Source organism: Sycon ciliatum, chromosome 1 (genome assembly GCF_964019385.1).
Source record: "Sycon ciliatum chromosome 1, ocSycCili1.1, whole genome shotgun sequence".
NCBI lineage: Eukaryota > Metazoa > Porifera > Calcarea > Leucosolenida > Sycettidae > Sycon > Sycon ciliatum.
In genome coordinates this window covers 87,733,325-87,752,742 of record NC_088643.1, presented here as the reverse complement: position 1 = coordinate 87,752,742, position 19,418 = coordinate 87,733,325, and the positions used below count along the sequence as shown (strand labels likewise).

General features: G+C 46.7%; 1 protein-coding gene across 1 annotated transcript in view; it reads right to left on the bottom strand.

The window, feature by feature from the left end:
* Positions 1–19,418, bottom strand: part of LOC135806185 (E3 ubiquitin-protein ligase SHPRH-like) — a 58,779-nt gene that overhangs the window by 13,611 nt on the left and 25,750 nt on the right. The window contains exons 14-19 of the mRNA XM_065320339.1: positions 14,454–14,548; positions 12,595–12,626; positions 12,017–12,100; positions 5,070–5,162; positions 2,078–2,307; positions 1,379–1,436 (exon numbers count right to left, since the gene is read on the bottom strand). Of these exons, the coding sequence (XP_065176411.1) occupies positions 1,379–1,436; positions 2,078–2,307; positions 5,070–5,162; positions 12,017–12,100; positions 12,595–12,626; positions 14,454–14,548 (592 nt within the window). The remainder of the gene's footprint in view (positions 1–1,378; positions 1,437–2,077; positions 2,308–5,069; positions 5,163–12,016; positions 12,101–12,594; positions 12,627–14,453; positions 14,549–19,418) is intronic.

The window sequence follows — 19,418 nt, the reverse complement described above, 5'->3', positions numbered from 1 at the left end:
CGAATCTAAATTTGGGCTACGTTCGAGCAGGTAGAAGACAGTTACGACTGTTGTAAAGAGTACGATTAGGTGATATTCTGTCGAGCAGGCAGTAAGATGCCTGACACCGCTGTCGATGAAACACCACCACACCGACATTACCGCTCGCAGCAGCAGGAGCCAGCGCACCAACCAGCTGCCGTCATGCACATTGTAAAGTTCGACCCAGCCAGGAAGAACTGTCTGTGCTACGAGCTGGACAAGGCAGAGCGGAAGTGTTTACATACTGCAAGGTGTGCAAGGTGTTTTTGCATGTCGCGCGGGTGAACGACACAGCTTTGATCAGTACCACACAGTGAAGTTTGCGTAGTATCTCTTCCCGTCAGTGACCTGATACATCGACGAGTATTCTATGGTTGCTGTAGTCGTTACAAGAATCCTGCTATGATATGCTGTAGTTTTTTTAATACATCATCCACATAGAACATATGTGATGAATGTAATGCTCCGCATTTTGCCTGTTTTACAGACAAATGATATTTGTGCATCCTTTGTTGCTGAGAGTGTGCTCGACGAATTATCTCTTTGTTGCTGAGAGTGTGCTCGACGAATTATCTCTTTGTTGCTGAGAGTGTGCTCGACGAATTATCTCTTTGTTGCTGAGAGTGTGCTCGACGAATTATCTGACATCAAAGCTTTCAGAAAACATAATACCGGTATGTTTCTTATCACAATTTGAATAATCGGCAAGCAGACAATCACAATAATCACAATTCTGTATAGTTGCAGAGTTATGATGAGCTAAACACAAGAAGCCGGAATAGACAAAAATAGCAACTGTCATTGGTCCTCCAAAGGGTTTTTAAAATGAGTTGAGTAAAAGTCCTGAACCAAAGGAAATCGTGGCTGTGGGTGGTGAATCTCGTTCAGGTGCAATAGAGCTGCACTCAAGGCACTTGGAGGCGCTTCTGATGCTTCTGTTTAGTATTTTGTCTTGACCTTTGGATGGAGGAGATCACAAGCTTTTCAGGGAGCCCCAGATCATGAAATGCCATTGCTCGGGAGTGAATTCTTAAATTTTCAAATTGCCTATCCGTGGTTACGTGCAGCGCTATGCGAACGCCTGGAAAATTAGAAACACCAGCTGGGCTTCAAAGGGAGAAAAAAATGTTCAATGGGCCAAGCGCGATACGCGAAGACCTTGAACTGGTCACGTGTCTGACCTCGCTACCACAAAGAGAAAATGTCCAGCAAGCATTCCCGGGCATAGGCAAGCTATCAACCATGTGGTCAATCATGAGAGGAAAGTCAGACAGAACAGGGTCGATAAGAAGTTTTATGAACACATAGAAAACAGCAAGGGTAGAGAGTCTAGAGATTGGTGACGCCATGTACTTACCTCAAGCCTTTTCAGGTTGTCAGCTAGATATGCTTTCAATGTACCGATGTCGTCGAAGCTACAGCACAACAATCACGAAACCAAACCAGAAAATAAAGTCCTTGTTCCCTTTCAAGACACGACGAAGAAATTGACTAGCTTTGGGAATGTAAACGAAGATACTTCAAAGCTGTTGTCACCCCTTACATGCATACCGCATCTTCGTCTTAACAAGGTACCAAGAGTCCTTGAAAACAAGAGTATGCAACTGTGGTTACAGGTCCATGCGAGGCGTGCTGCCTTCATCACGTAACTTGATTCCATTACGCTCAAACCCACAATCTCGTACCAGCACATCCGTTTTTGCTCGATTCGTTTGAGAACCCACACAATTTCCAAACGTTGGGCGCGTAAACTTCAGTTCTGTACGAAAGTTCATTTCCAACCAGGGGGAAAGTGTGGTGTTTGGTGATTTCCGCAGTGCGCAGGTTGCAGTGAAGGCAGCGTGCCGTGCATCTGGCCCATAAGAAAAGAGATCACAGTTGCATACTCTTGTTTGCCAGTATGCACTCTTGAAGGAGTGCACTAAGCCTCTAAGGCTGTGCCCCCCTGTGCCCCTCTTGTCACAGAAGATTGTCCATACTAGTATGCAAAGGGTCTAGGACAAATTCAACTTGGGATAGCAAAAGAATCAGTGATGCAGTGCTAATTGGCACTAACCCAATCGGATGTGCTGCCAAATGGTCTTGAGAAACAGCCTGCAAACACTTGTTTACAACATAGTATCCAACATCAGCAGAGACCAGTTCATCGATAAGAATACGGTGCCAGGTAGGGAACTTGTGCACTTTCTTGTACGGATCCCAGTTGACTTCGCTAACTCGCGATTGGTCCGTAGCACTAACGGCTTCTTCACAGCGCATCATGTAGTGGCTGCGAAGTGCCTTCTCCTAATCCAGGTGATAGCGTGCAGTTCACACACAAACACCACACACACACACACACACACACACACACACACACACACACACACACACACACACACACACACACACACACACACACACACACACACACACACACACACACGTGCACACATACATGCACGCACACACACACACACACACACACACACACGTGCACACACACACACACGTGCACACACATGCACGCACACACAGAGTTTGGACAATCATACCTCATCAGGACTGTTGTAGACCTAGCAAAACAGCAGCTGTTTAATATTGCAGTACATGTACTTGCAAACATGCAAGCGAGACGGTTGACAACAGTGCTGCCAACTGAGCGTATTCGTCCGTATTCTCACAAAAAATAATCACTGTCCGCAGCATGAATTTGACATGAGATTTCCCGCAGAATGGAACCATAATTATTATGCTGTAGCGTGGAGTTTGGAAAATAGGGGTTGAACCATGCCCAATACTGGCAGTACTACAAAAAGCACAAAGCCTATCAATGTTTGTCAGCTATAGAGATGCATAACATATGTTCCAGAGTATGACAAACTATAGTTCAGCTGACTTGGAAATACATTTCAGTTCAAGCTGTGTGCCTGGATATTTAGACCTCCACATCAAAGCTAGCATCGTGCTCTTGGCTTTCTTTCTATTTTCTCAATTTTCCGTGGTAACTATTCTCTTTGGACAAATCATGGTAGCCCGTAAGATGTGAGTCATGAGTGATCAGTGAGCTTTGAGTGTGAGTGAGTGAGTGTGTGTGTGTGTGTGTGCGCGCGTGTGCGTGTTGTCCAAACAAGATAGACGAGATCCAGCAAAGCGTCCCGGGAATCATGGCCACCTGCTTTCACAAGCTCAGGGACAATACGCGAGGAACCTCCAGCTTCGCCATTTGCAAGGTATCTGATGGCGACGACAAGGTCTTGTTTGGACAATGGCCACTGTTCCGCAGGAATGGTGCGATGCCGAGTTGGTTCCTGTTCCCAAGAAGGGTGACCTGTCCAACTGTGATAATTGGCGGGGTATTGCCCTTCTTGATGTTGTTGGCAAGGTGTGTGGCCGCTTGATTCAAAATCGCCTGCAGTTGTTGGCTGAGTCGGAACTCCCAGAGTCCCAGTGCGGCTTTCAGCCGGCAGGGGCTGTGTTGATGCCATCTTCTCACTTCGCCAGCTAATCGAGAAAGCCCACGAACACCGCCAGCAGCTCTTCTGTGTGTTTGTGGACTTGAAAAAGGCTTACAATTCTGTACCACGCGCTGCTCTCTGGGTGGCCTTAGGCCGACTTGGGATTCCGCAACAGCTAGTCGCCCTGATTAAGGCTTTCCACACCTCTACCTCTGCATCGGTGCGGGTTGGCAACTCCATCTCTGATGAGCTCCCTGTCGTTAATGGTTTCCGGCAAGGATGTGTCATGGCACCAGTTCTCTTTAATCTGTACTTCGGGGTGGTTGTTGAGACATGGTGTGCCCGGCTAAAGGATGCAGGTCATAGTCACTCTGTCAGCATTCAGTTCACCATTGATGGCCAACTCTACCCACGCTCATCATCGTGCAGGGCTGGCGAGTCATTGTCCGTTAGTGACCTGGAGTATGCTGATGATGCCGTTCTCGCGTCTGAATGCCGTAGTGATGCTGAGTTTGGTGTGGAGCTCTTCTGTAGTGTTGCCCAAGAATTTGGGCTAACTGTGAGCATCGCCAAGACTAAGATCATGACGGCGGGCATGAGGTCTCCGCTGAAGACTCGGCTGACATCGTCCTCCCCCTTGCACTATCGAAGCCGTACCAAAGTTCACTTACCTAGGATCCGTAGTGACTCGTGACGGCCATTCTTCGACCGACATCAAGCGCCGTATTGCCGAAGCCTCAAAGGCCCTCGGAGCCCTCCAGAAGGTATTCACTGACAGGTCTCTGTCCCTCTCCAGTAAACGGCACCTGTACATGGCCTGTGTTTCATCAATATTACTGTATGGCGGAGAGTGTTGGACCCACTCCAACGGGATATCAGAAGTCTGGATAAATTCCACCACCAATGCATCCGGACTGTCCTCAGCATCTCCAAGCCTCGTCAGTGGTCCGAGCGGCTGTCATCCACAGATCTGCGGAACCGTTGGGGAGACCCAGTATTGATGTCTACACGCCTCCGCAATTGGCATTTGGAATGGACTGGGCACGGTGCGTGTACGAATGAGGATCACACCCCCCCCCCCCCCCCTCCAATAGATGATATGCCAAATAACGTGCAACTAGGCTTGAGAGGGCATTGCACACAAGTTGCATACAAATTATACTACAATGTGTACACGGTAGGCCCAGAACTCTGCAGGAGCACAAGTCACAGGTAACCGTACAACTTTGAACTTTGTATGCAACTACTCTGCAATGCCCTCTCAAGTCTAGTTGCACGTTATTTGGCATATCATCTATTCCTCTTTGGGTGGCTACCTGTGCCTCGGCCTTTTCGCAGTCCCCGTCGACGGTGGAAGTACACGGTGATGAGCGACCTCAAGTTTGCACTGCAGCAGCCATCTCAGTGGTTCAACCTTGCTCAGAACCGCCAACAGCGGAGGGAAGTGCAGGTTGCCCCTCAGTCGAGCTCCACCATGCCCAAGCCTGTGACCGCAACTTCTCACGGGTCTCCTATAGGACGCCGCCACGCGGCACAAGTGCAAAATACAAGTACTCCGTGAAAGGTGACTGTGCAAAATACATAAATTAATTATGCATGCATTGCACCTACCATCGTCACAAGACTTTCATCACTTGGAACATCAGATGGTCGCTTGTCGCAGTGACGAATAACATCCTGCAGGTTGTACGTGGCATGCAGTCTCTGAGTAGAGAAAAAAAACCCACATATGAAACAGTTACACATATACACATATATCATGTACATGACTTTGATGCTTAGAATTTCCAGTACAAATCAACTTAACCAGGTCATAACTTTGGGTCTCCTCTTGGTTTTCACAATCTAGGGCTCGTTGGAAAGCTCTTGCGAGAGCAATGCCAGGATACCAGGCTCCATCAATCAGCCGCCACAAATCAGGAGCGGGAACTGTGGTAGTCCCACTGAACAGTGTCTGATATGTGCATGATTCATGGTGTAATGTACGTTTGGTCTCAGTCATTGATAAGCTTTCAGTAAACTTTATTAATGCGATTAATAGTATAAGTGAAGCGGACATTACAAAATGATGAATGAGAATACATGTATCTAAGATGGTTGTTCCTAATCGATTTTCTTGAGACTATCATCAGGGAAAAATCGTCTCACAATAGAGGCTGTACGGAAAAACAAACTACTTATAGGTTATAGGATAGTGGGGAGTATACAAGGTGAGGTGTGAAGAAAAAAAAACTAAAGTGGGAGAGAAGACGAAAGAAATTAGAAGAAAAGATGTGAGAGTGTTCAGACGGTGTGAGCTACTACAAAAGGTGAGTGAAATGAAGGCGTGGAAGCAGGTGAATGTGATAGAGTGAGGAAGTGTGAGGTGTAGGTGTATGCGAATGAATATGTGTGTGAATGCTAGGTGAAGAGTCTCAATTTTGTGACATTTTCTTTCTGAATGCATAGATTAGGATTGTGTTTACGGATGAAAACAGCTTCTAATACCTTAAGTTCACGAAACCTACGAGCACGGCACAAAACAGTGAAGCATGAATCGTCATACACTGAGCGGCATTGGCTACTAGACAAGAGGTGTTTTTTAATTGCTGACCCTTTCGTTGTGCTCTCACCTTCAGTCCGGTCATCTTGATCTTGGTTGTCCAACTCACTCTCTTCATCACTGCTCACACCTTCTTCATCCTCTTCCTCGCAGCACAACGAAAGGGTCAGCAATTAAAAAACACCTCTTGTCTAGTAGCCAATGCCGCTCAGTGTATGACGATTCATGCTTCACTGTTTTGTGCCGTGCTCGTAGGTTTCGTGAACTTAAGGTATTAGAAGCTGTTTTCATCCGTAAACACAATCCTAATCTATGCATTCAGAAAGAAAATGTCACAAAATTGAGACTCTTCACCTAGCATTCACACACATATTCATTCGCATACACCTACACCTCACACTTCCTCACTCTATCACATTCACCTGCTTCCACGCCTTCATTTCACTCACCTTTTGTAGTAGCTCACACCGTCTGAACACTCTCACATCTTTTCTTCTAATTTCTTTCGTCTTCTCTCCCACTTTAGTTTTTTTTTCTTCACACCTCACCTTGTATACTCCCCACTATCCTATAACCTATAAGTAGTTTGTTTTTCCGTACAGCCTCTATTGTGAGACGATTTTTCCCTGATGATAGTCTCAAGAAAATCGATTAGGAACAACCATCTTAGATACATGTATTCTCATTCATCATTTTGTAATGTCCGCTTCACTTATACTATTAATCGCATTAATAAAGTTATTGTCTCCTCGTCGCCTTTTCAGTAAACTGCTAATATGCTAGAAGCATAGTACATGTACTTTGTTCTTTCTATACGCACTCTCCCCATACTCGGCATGGCCGGAGTATTCTATACGCACTCTCCCCATACTCGGCATGGCCGCAGTAGTGCCATGCACTCTCCCCATACTCGGCATGCCCGGAGTAGTGCCATGCACTCTCCCCATACTCGCCATGCCCGCGGTAGTGCCATGCATTGAACCAGTGACGTACGTCTTGTGTTCTACTTGTTTTATCTACATTGTACATATTTGCGCATGCTTGCGCAAGGTCGAGGAGATTGAGAGAGAGAGAGAGAGAGAGAGAGAGAGAGAGAGAGCCCAAGAATGGCAGCCAGATCCATACCGTAAAAGTCCGTAAATAAGTACGTATTTACTTTCGAATTTAATGACCACACCCGCACTAACTTTCGGGCGGGTACTGACTTTCGGGCACGAACTAACTTTCGGACCTGACTTGTGTGTAGTGGAGAAGTCATTTTCATGTCGATGTACATGCTACGTGCTGCATGTGCGCACCGTACCGGTACTTATTTCGGGCAGTATGTTTATCGGGCTTGACTTGACTTCAACAGACAGAGCCAAAAGAATGAAGGTGGTATTTCTTTCGGGCAGGTACTTATTTACGGACTTTTACGGTACTGTCCCGATTATTATTATTATTATCCAGAACCCTTTCCTTGTATTTACTCTAATTGCATGTAATGACTGTCCCATTGCTTGGTTGAACTATGTTGGCTGGTGTGATTGGCGAGTTGACTAAAACATTGGCGCAGTGAACAGGATTCTTTTCAGAAATAAGTCACTCGTTGTTTGTAGTTTTCACCACGCACGAGGGAAGTGGCAGCAAAGAAAAAAGTCGGTGTCTGCCTTGACCTGGACCATGAGCTTAGAAACGATCATTTCCTGACATGGAGAAGTCAGATGGAAATTGGATTGGCGCTCCACATCGTGACGGAGCAGTTGCAGCAGTATTCGGCAGCAGCTGCCAAATTAGGCGAGTTGGAGAGCCACTATTCATGGCAGAGTTACCCGACGGTGCTGACTTCAACCAATCCCTACGACGACCTAATCAAATCATTCGAGGAGTATTTCGGCTCAAAACAGAGTGCGGCATCCCGTTTGGTGGAATTGTTTTCAACCGAACAACATCCTGAGGAATCAGTACAGGCCTTTTGACTGCGTGTGCAAAGGATATGAGGGTTTGTAACCTGACCAGCACTCACAGCCTAGATGAACTACTGGGAGTGGCGGGAGTCCTCCTGTTTGCACGGGGACCCAGCTCCGCCAATGCCAGAACGCGTGTCCTGGAGCACGAACAGTTCGCCTACCATAGGGGCCACTCATGTGAAGACTTACTTCCGTGCGTCATTAATAACTGCATGCTCTCCTTGGACAAGGGACAGTATGTAGTAGCCGCCTTCCTTGACATGTCACAGGCCTTTGACACCGTTGATCACGGAATTCTACTCCAGGAGCTACTAGAGATCGGTGTCGGCGGTACAGCACTGCAGTGGTTCCACAGCTACCTCACTAACAGAAGCCAACGTGTTGTAACCAAGGAACAGCAAGGTGAAACGTACAGCAGCAACAGAGGTGTTCCACAGGGGTTCTGTCCTTGGTCCATCCCTGTTCACCCTCTCAGTGAGGACACTCCCTCCTGTGCTCGAACACCGTAAGGCTCGGCAGTACTCTGATGATGTGTCCTTGTACAGAGCTGGAAAGGACGCCTGCAAGTTATGCAAGGAGCTAGAGGAAGACATTGGAAAAGTGCAGCAATTCTTGGCTGCAAGAGGTCTTGTACTGAACCCCTCCAAAACCCAGTTCGTGGTGTTTAGGTCAAAGTCCAAGCCTCTTGATCCCAGTGTCCACCTCCAGCTCGGTGCCGTCCACATCAGCTCCCAGCGCACACGATCGCTACCTGGGTGTGGTGATTGACCAGCACCTTTCCTTTAGAGAGAACGTTGTTGAACTGGAAAGGAAAGTGGGATGCAAGCTTGGAATGTACCGAAAGGTACGGGACAACTTGACAATCGGTGCTAGAAGAGTGTTTTGCATTTGTTCTATTCAGACGGTATTGGAGTATGGATCCACTCATTTGCCCATTGCCTTTCAGTCACTCTTCTAGATCGTCTTGTCCGTTTAAGCAACAGAGCGTTGCGCATAGTGTTTGGAATGCCACGGTTTTCAGATGTCTCACTCATTACTGCTCGTCAGCATATTTTCCCTCTGTCTGAACGGTATCAGTTTAACCTCTACATCTTACTGTATCGTGAACTGCATCAATTAGCTCCTGTTTTTCTTGCTGAATGCTTTTGCACCCGCTCTGCCTCAACCCACACTAATTCTTCCACTCGTTCTCAGACTACCTTATCTCTTGCTCTACCCAAAGTCAAAATTCGTTATGGTTTATTTTCAGTTGGTTTCCTCGGCCCTGACCGCTGGAACGCGCTCCCTGCTGAGGCCCGCTTATGTTCTTCATTGCACTTATTCCGCAAATCAGTACTTGTTTCCTAGGGTACCCTGTAAAAAGGCCTTAGGCCGGTGGGGATTGCCCTATTAAAAATTTGATAAGGCCAAGTAAAAAAATTGATTGTTTATCGCCCGGGCCCGCCCCGAATTTGGACCCTCCCGGCCAAATTATTTTATTTTTTAGTTCTGGTAAATGCACTGTATGTCCTGCCAGACTACGGCCTCTAATCAGCATGGCCTAGATTTTCGAAGGTCAAGTCCACAGACTGAACCATAACTTAGTCGCTATGGCCCCGGCTAGTATGGGCTCGAAAAGTGAAACTGATTATCAGCTGCCTGATTTCTTCATTTTCTACATTGGTTGTTGCACCTTTCCTTATTAGAATCCTCAAAATTGTCTCGCAAGATGTCATTCATGGCTGACGATTCATCTGCATCCCATGGATTTATCTCACTCTGCGCCAAAATGGCTTCAAAAAATACATCAACAAAAAAACGAAGAAAAAGTCATGTGTGGGGTTGCGAACACCTACCCGGTACCCTACAGCCATACATGTACCGGGTACACGCATAATAAAAAATAAAATAAAAACCCTCCCGTCCGCCGCGATTTCTCGGGAAAAGCTGACGATAAACAATCAATATATTTTACATGGCCTAATAATAATTTTTAAAAGAGGTCGGAGGCGGATAATACTTTAAAACGAAGGTAAGTATTAGGTCGGAAGTATCCACGCAAACACACACATCCAGTCAAATAAGGCACTTGTCATAAAGTACCCGAACGTTTTCGCTCCCTTCTCATCAAGGATTGTACAGGGAATGGCTCAAGTTGGAAAGACTAAAACTTATAGCGTAAAGATAATGAGATAACAACACTCGTGACAAGGTGGAAAATTATCAAGTTCAGAACGACACAAATCGAAGTAATAGTTTGTGTCGTTCTGAACTTGATAATTTTCCACCTTGTCACGAGTGTTATCTCATTATCTGTACGCTATATAAGTTTTAGTCTTTCCAACTTGAGCCATTCCCTGTACAATCCTTGATGAGAAGGGAGCGAAAACATTCAGATACTTTATGACAAGTGCCTTATTTGACTGGATGTGTGTATTTGCGTGTATACTTGCGACCTAATACTTACTTTCGTTTTAAAATAATAATAACAAGACTTAGTTTTTTTTTTCTTTTTTTTTCTACAAAATCCACATATCTCCAGACACTGGGGTGAATGATGGAGTGTGGTGGTGGGGCCCATTAAGCTCCGCCGACCAGAGGTCTCGGCTTCATAGCTCCATGGACGCACCAAAGTAATAAGTGAATAAAGGAGAAATAATAATGAAGTTGGTTGTTCCAACGAGGAACACACGCTTCTTGCCGACACTTGACTGACTCGCGACTGACTCGCGACTGCCATCCGGAGCACACGAGGAGCACGTCGCACCCTCCATTCAGCAAACCTGCGAGAAAGCACCACTCCCTGCTCAATACACAGTGTGTCCGACTCACGCTGCTACCTGGGGCTTCACGAGGTGTTTGTGGCGCTGGAAACAAAGCGTCTCTGTAAGTTTGCATCCCTGGTGATGGTTTGGCCTGGAGAGCAGTATATAAGTGGCACTTCCCAGGCACAGTCTTCCTCAGCCTACTCAAGCTCAACTGATGAGGGGTGAATTCCCCGAAACACTGTGTATTGAGCAGGGAGTGGTGCTTTCTTGCAGGTTTGCCCAGTGGAAGGTGCGATGTGCTCCTCGTGTGCTCCGGATGGCAGTCCTGAGTCAGTCAAGTGTCGGCAAGAAGCGTATGTTCCTCGTTGGAACAACCAACTTCATGACTAATGCCGCCGAAGTCGCAGCTTCTAAGTTAAAAATAATAATATGCAAGCAAATTCGCCCCATCAACGCCATTCCACTCTCCTTCATCGCAGAATAATCAATTTTTATAGGCGATTCAAACTTTAGCCGACTATGTCAATATCAGGTGCTCAGTCGCTGAAAGAACACGAGAAAAGGGACCCCCCCCCCCCCAAAAATGGCGAAAAGATCAATCAAAATTTTGAATTTGCCGAGATAAGAACAAGGCACACGATATATCTGGAGTCCGACATGGTAACTCTTCGACGATTGTTGCATTGGAGAGCTTGGAGTGTCCGCTACCACGTAGACCCTTAGATTGTTGAATTTGCACAAGAAATTACAGAGCTACGATGGTGTTAATAATCGATCATGTCTGACCGAAAGTCCGCATGCCGGTACTAAAGGGTTAATAACGCTTTGTTGTTGTTCAAACTTATCGCGGCTTCTAATTTGCTACCGTATACCCAGGACTTTGCAGCATATGTCAAGATTCTGGCCACATTTGTAACACAGAAAAGTTAACAAGCACACATCCATATACACATGTGTAGTGCACTCAAACGTCTCTTATCCGGACGCCTCAGATACGGGCACGTCTCTCTACCGGGCACCTCCACGTTGAGTTCCTATGGCAAAATGCTTCGAATTTGGGGATTTTTGAACCTTTTTTCGTACGCACAATTGCTTATTTTGTCACTGCCAACTTGTGTAGTCCACACATTTTCATCAATGGATTCTTTTTTATCCTGAGAATGTGCAATACGTGCCAAATAAACTTCATCAAAACTGATATGATACATGGTAGATGAGTTATCCTGAGATACGGGCAAATCTGAGATACGGGCAGTGTCCGGTCCCAAGGTGCCCGGATAAGAGACGTCCGAGTGTATATCGTGTGAGAGACAACCATACCAGGACAGTGTCAGTGGCCACTAGTGACGCTCGCTCCTCAACCAGCTGCAATGAAGCGACATAGGACTTGGCACTATTCTCCCACTGACAACGAGCAATGACACGCACACACGCGCACGCACACACACACATGCACACCCACACAATTTACGCATACAACAAAAGAGAAGAACAGAGAGACATACATGTCCATATACCACCAAATTGTAGTAAAGAATAGCCTGGCTGGATAGTAAAGAATAGCCTGGCTGGATTACCTACATCATGTTAAAGACCTGTACAGTCGCCAGCCAGTCGCGATGTGTTTTGATTGCATAAGACAAACAGTGGAACGTTGATGGACGTGCTTGTGAAAGAATGTTGTACTGTTCGGCAATGCATAGACCGTTGCGAGAGATGCGAATAGTGAGCCGCTCCTTATTCAAGGGCCACCACCTGCCTCTATTGCACCGTGTCAACAGGCAGCAAAAGTGGAACACAGGCTGAACAGCACAAAGAGTATTTAGTGCACAGCGTTCATTGTCTTACAAACCTCAACAGCCAATGCAGCCGCAGCACTACCACCACCAGAACCCTACCTCTTCCTGGACAGCATAGAGAGCAGCTACACCTGGAGGAACACAGCACAGGGCAGGTATCCACCATGCACACACATACAAAAGGAATTTTGGAAGGATGACTCAATTGGCTATTGAGCCGCCCAACGGCCGACACCCCCTGAAATCCCCAAAACAAAGGGTGGACTTGGAAATGATCCCACGTATGGGCTCACCACGCCTCAGTAAGTGAGTGAGGACAAGGTGCAAAAAAAGGATTAACGGCACGAGGGACACACAAACACACACACACACACACAAACACACACAAACACACACACACACTTGTTGCTCACTGCCAAAACTGGTCACGCGGGTCTCCCCAGGAGAGGGGAGAGAGACTCAAAAGGAATCTTGGAAAGATGACTCAACTGGCTATTGAACCGCCCAACGGCCGACACCCCCTGAAATCCCCAAAACTCTGGGTGGACTTGAAAATGATCCCACTTATGGGCTCACCACACCTCAGTAAGTGGTATCCGTCCAGGGATCCAACTGCAGTTACCCCTGCCCCCAGTGAAGGTAATACTTACTACAGGTGGAATCCTGATAATTCGAACCTCCAAATGCCAGGAAAAAACTTCTAATTATCCGGACATTCTAATTATCCAAACATGAACCCAAAACACAATATGTATGTCAAAATGAATGCTTCCATGTTCACGCAGAGTTGCGCTATGGACCTTAGATACAGATTTCATGGATACTGAACTGACCAGCACAGCCAGCTCATGCAAACTGAACTGACCAGTACAGTGTACAGTGAACTTCGAATTACACTTTGCTTACTTCGAATTATCAGCACAAATCCCACACATTTTCTATGTGAGTGGAATCCGTGGAACTTCGAATTAACCGGACATGTCCGGTTCCGGTTCGAGGTTCGAATTATCAGAAAAATTTATGTGGGAATCGTATTGACAGAAATCGGTCCTGGAAAAACTTCTAATTAAGCGGTATGTTCGAATTAAGCCATATTCGAATTATCAGGATTCCACATGTACTAGTGTGGGTGGCTGAATCAGAGTGGATTTGATATAAGCTTCACTAGCACCATTGATTACACAAGAGTTAATCTACACACACACGCACGCACACACACACACACACACACACACACGCACGCACACGCACGCACACACACACACACACAACTGAGCACACACAAGCACATACACACAGTACAGTCAAACATCTTCGGGATGAACGCCAAGGGACCGATGGTATTTGTTCTGAACAAGACCACTGCGCTTGCCAAAAGTGGAGTGCATGAGTAATGGCGGTGAGTACCCTGGGATCAGCAATGCACTGTCCAACACCCCACACAACCATACCCAGGAAGCTGTGTGGGTTGGTGGTACAAATTACGCCATTGCGCAACAGGCGTATAACGTTAACAAGGTTTCACTGTACTTGCATATGCCTAGAAACTAGTCACAAGGTCCCCCAGTGAGAGGAGGAGAGGAAGCTGGGATCTTGGAAAGACAACTCAACTGAAGATTTACAGGTAGTTGTATCAGTGCACGTGTGGTCAGAACAGGCATTGGAAGGTGCCGAAGGCTTCTACTTCAGTAGATAATCTACATACAGCTGCTCATCCCACGCCTGTACTTTCACTTGATTGAGCTCCCAATAAATTCATCATCAGGGTACGATCACCATAAAGCAAAGCAAGAAAAACAATGAGCTCCGTTCTCTTCCTTCTTTCAGGCACAGACAGAAAAGTGTCATATGAAAGTGCTCCTTTCCGGACACGGTATACACTTCTCGGGCATATAAAGCACAAAACATGAGCGACATATAATCCACAGCAGCTGCGTTGCATCGGACAACCAACATACCATTCACAGCAATGATTTGAGCCTGGTTGGCATCAATACACTCTTTCAAAGCTTTGGCAATCAGCTGGTCCAGCACTTCACTCATGGAAAGAACTCTGCCAAACATGAAACACACACGTGCACATGCGCACACACATGCACACACACAGGGAGAGAGAAAGAGAGAGAAAGAGAAAGAGAGAAAGAGAGAGAGAGTGAGAGAGAGAGAACATCTATGTCTGACTGCTTCATCCATGTGTGCTGAAGCCAAACGCATCGGTGTCCGGTAACTTTCGTCACACAGAAGGTAAGCAACTTCCGAAATTTCGTTTCTTCCGGTCACTACACCAAACAATCTCATCTTGATTTTGACTGAATCTGACTAGGTAACCCTGAATATTTAGGTCCCTGGTTCGAGTCCTGGTGGTGACAGTCAATTTTTTGAAAGTAAACATTTTCTTCAGACTTTTCCCTTTTCAACTCCCTCAACTAATGAATATTAACTATTTAGTGACAGTTTTCTTGCTTGCTCGAGTCCGAAGCTGCTTTCATATGGACACTGGGCTGTGAGACCGGCGCTGCCATATTCAGGAGGTCAAATTTCTCTTGCCCTGTTCCTGCAAAAGTTAACTATGATACATACCGTACTTCCCCGAATAAAAGTCGCACCTTTTTACACTAAAATCCAAGGGTAAAAATGGAGGTGTGACTTACAATCGAGTGTGACTTACTGCTGAATTCAATATAATTATCAAGTCAATATTGCTCAAACCTGAAAATGGGGGAGCGAATTATAATCGAGTGCGACTTACAGGGCATAGCTTAAGGATTTCATTTAGCTCGGACAAATGTCCTTCCGTTTTGAAATCTGTCCGGACATGCCCGGACAATTCCACAACACATGTTCAGGGTGTTTCTTCTTCTTTTTGTTTAGTAGTACTGAAGTATATTCACAATGACTCATTATGTGGACGTATCTCTGCACTAGGATTAAGCAGTCCAACCCATCGATTCAAGTGCGAAGTCGACACCAACGGTCGAAAGTGGGAATTGACTGTAGCAACAACGTGTTGCTACAGGCGGATCAAGTAAATACTTATAGTGAAGTCTATGCCTGAGACTACGGTGTACCTGTTAGTTGTATGATATGCAAGTCGCATTTGGCACTCTGCATAAAAAGGTCGAAAGGTCGCTGCTCTTTTTTTACTTTTTTTATCGGACACTATGTCCGGTGAAATTGAAAACGTCCAGTCAGTGGCCGAAAATGGCCGGAAAATGTCCGATGTCCGGCCGATAATCTATGCCCTGACTTATAATCGGGGAAATACGGTTGGCCAATGGCCTGGTGTGGCTCGACCGCTCACGGTCGATGACGTTTACACTCACAGCACTGCACGAAGCTGGGATTTTCCCTACGCATACCCGAGGTGCCTGAGCTGAGCATAGTGACGCGTTTTCCATGTGGTGCAATACAAAAAGTTGCCAAAATTTTGTTTTCGAAAATTTCAAATACAGTAAAACCTGGTGTAAGCGACCTCTGGTTTTAGCGACCAACTGCCTTTGACGATCGTTTTTCCATGCACGGACAGTTCTACACAGAAACTGCACCGGATACAACGACCACCTGCCTTGCGAGACCAGCGGCCGTCTTTTACTGTACCAAGTGCCATACTAGACCTGCACATAGCGACCAAAACTACAGTGTAGCCAAAAGTGCCATCTTGGCTGGCAGGGCTGACTGCAACAGGGTTGAAGTGCGCTCTGAACGACTGCAGCAAGTGCATGCAGTCAACAGAAGTGACAAGTGACAGTGCAGGATGCGCTGCATGCACTTGAGTGAGATGTACTTTGCTTGCATGAAAATATTCTATGCTCCACGCCTGTCGATATGAGTACATGTACATGGAAGTACAATTATGCACATCTACGTACAAGATACAATACGCCACGAATGTATGGGACCTGGTTCTAAAGACCACCTGGCGTTAACGACCGCTTTTGTCTGCACCGTGGGGTGGTCGCTTAAACCAGGTTTTACTGTATGCACTTCAGGAGGTCGCGTCCACATCGACTTTTGCAATTATGCACTAGTGTTTCGACTTTCGCTTGAGCATACCTCGCGACTGTCTGCTCTCTTGTGCACACCATGGACGCAGAACAAGCTCTGGCGCTGTTGGAGACTCTTGCTGAATACCCCGTTATCGCCCCTTCCAGTGAAGATGATGACGACTCCGTTGACGACGGCGACGACAGTTGTGATGAGAGCGAGGGTGAAAGCAGTGGCGAGGACAGTGACATGGAGGTGGACGATGACAGCGATGAGGAAACAAGTACCCATGGGCGTGACAAAGGACGCGGCAGAGGACGCGGTCATGGTCGCGGCCGTGGCCGTGGCAAAGGTAATACTCGTCGACGTGGTCGTGGCAGAGGGAGAGGACGTGGTCGTGGCAGAGGGAGAGGACGTGGTACCGGTGCACACGTGGAGACAGCAGTTGAAGAGAAGTGCAACACGTGGGAGAACGCTGATGGGGTGAGTGGCGACAAACTTGCTTTTCATCCACAACATCCAGCAGGAATCCACCTACCTGAGGGAGCAAACCCGGTGCAAGATTACGACCTTTCCGGTTGTATTTTTCCGACGAAGTACTCGAACGTCTTGCGGCATCGACCAATGGGTATGCGTGGCTGTGCATTCTGGACATGCCTAGCTATGCAGATGAATACGGTGCATGGACTGAGACCGATGCAGCCGAAATTCGCAGATTGATTGCGTTGCTCACGTTCATGAGCCTCGTCAAAATGCCATGCATCACTGACTAGTGGCGGAGAAGGACACTTTTCAACGGCTGCTGGGCTCGTTTCAAGGCCCTTCTTGCATTCTTTCACGTCAGCTCCCCTGCTGGGGAGGACGACTCTGACCAACTGAAGGAGAAGATCAGATGGTTGAATGACCACATGAAACCCAGAAACTTTCCGGAGGTGAAAGCCAACTTTCTGGACAGGATCGTAAGCGATGTAAAAACCCATGATATTCCTGCCCAGTTGATTGTGAACCTGGATGAGACTGGAGTTCGCATCGTCCTTGTGTCTAACTGGACACTAGCGGAGAAAGGGAGCCAGAGTGTCTCAGTGGTTGGTCTGGACGGCAAGCGTGAGCTGACAGTACTGCTGGCTTGCATGCCATTTGGCAAGCTTCTTCCATCGCAAGTATTGTATCAGGGAACAACTGAGCGCCGCCATGCAAGGAACTTTACCGGCCCCAGCAGTGTGTAAGTACCGACGAACGCATGATACGTATGAAGGGGCGTAGCTATCTCCGCCGGTACATACCGAAGAAGCCCATCAAGTGGGGCATCAAGATATTTGCTGCTGCTGTCTGCGCTGCCTACCTGTTTGACTTCAATGTCTACACAGGATCTGTAGCCAGACAGACCGAGACGCGGCTAACGCATGCAGTGGTTACTCAGCTAATGCAGAGCTACTACAATGCAGGGCACATCGTTTTCACAGACAATTATTAAGCTAGCCCCCAGCTTGCCACAGCACTGCTCCAGAATGACACTCACCTTGTTGGTACGTTGCGGATCAACCGTACCAGCATCCCTTCACCAAGCAGTTTGACAAAAGTGCCAGGGGGGCAGCATGCGCTACATACGCGACAACAGCACCGTCTTCATTCAGTGGAAAAACAAGCGGGTTGTCAATATGCTGTCTACCTTCCACAACGCCACAGCCAGCTCGGAGGTGCAGCGGCGAGCGAAAAATGCGCAGGGTGAGTGGCAATTGGTGCAGGTGAAAACCCCGCAGGTTGTGCGCGACTACAACTACGGTATAGGTGGTGTCGACTCCTTCGACCAGCAGTGTACACCTCACCGAGTATGCTGCAAAAGCCGGAAATAGTGGAAAGCAATATTCAACGATTTTGTTGAAATTGCTGCTGTGAACAGCTTGGATTTTGTTCAACTCGTTCAGGAAAATGCACCCTGAAATCGAGCGGCCAGCATCCAATGACCACCAGGAGGTTTGGGTGCGCCTCATTCGTCAGCTTGGTGGCATTGCTGAAGACGCACCGGTCCCAACCTACAGGAATCCGGGCAAGGTAGCTGCAACACCTGTTGGCCCCCACCTGCCTATCTTCACTCCAGGTACAAGAAGGAACTGCTTCCTCTGTTACCAGAGAGAGAAGAAGGAAAGGAAGTGTCAGGTGTCAGGTTAAGTGTGTCACTTGTGCCCACTATTTTCACATCGAAGGCCGCGACTGCTTCCATGACTTCCACGCTGTTTGAAGTGTAGGACAGTTTGCAGTGGACCTGCAGAGTCTCCTCTATCATTTCATATCATATTTGTATCATTTCATATCATATTTGTATCATTTCATATCATATTTGTATCATATTTGTATCAATGTATTCAAATTGCCTATGGCCGGTCACAGCTAACTCTCAAACGCCGGAATTTTATATGTACCATATTTCACACAACCAAAATTACAATTTTTGTTCATTTTCTGAACTTATAAACTGTTTCATAATGTGGCCCGGCTCATTTCCTTTCAGAAACACCCCAGGTTGTACAGTACCTAGAAAAAGTGAACAGTAAAAAAGCTATAGCTTTTATACCGCGAGCCAATTTTTTTTATATACACTGACCTTAAACGGTAATGGGTTAATACTGTATCTACTGTAATTTCACAAATTTTCGGTGTACTTTTATTTTATACCTAAAATGTCAATACACCGAACAAACACTAGAACACATAATCCAATAGGGAACTGCTTCTCTGGACTGAAAATTTCTGTTCACCTAACCTGGCCCGTTGCCCTCATACCGAAAATTTCGAAAATTAGATTACTTAGGCGAGACCAAAAAAAATTAGCGATTCCCGGGCCCTCCCGCACCAAAATGGAGCCAAGGCCAATTTTTTTTTTTGAACAGTTCATAATACATGTACAGTACTTACTAATCGTGTGAGTAGATCTGTGACGA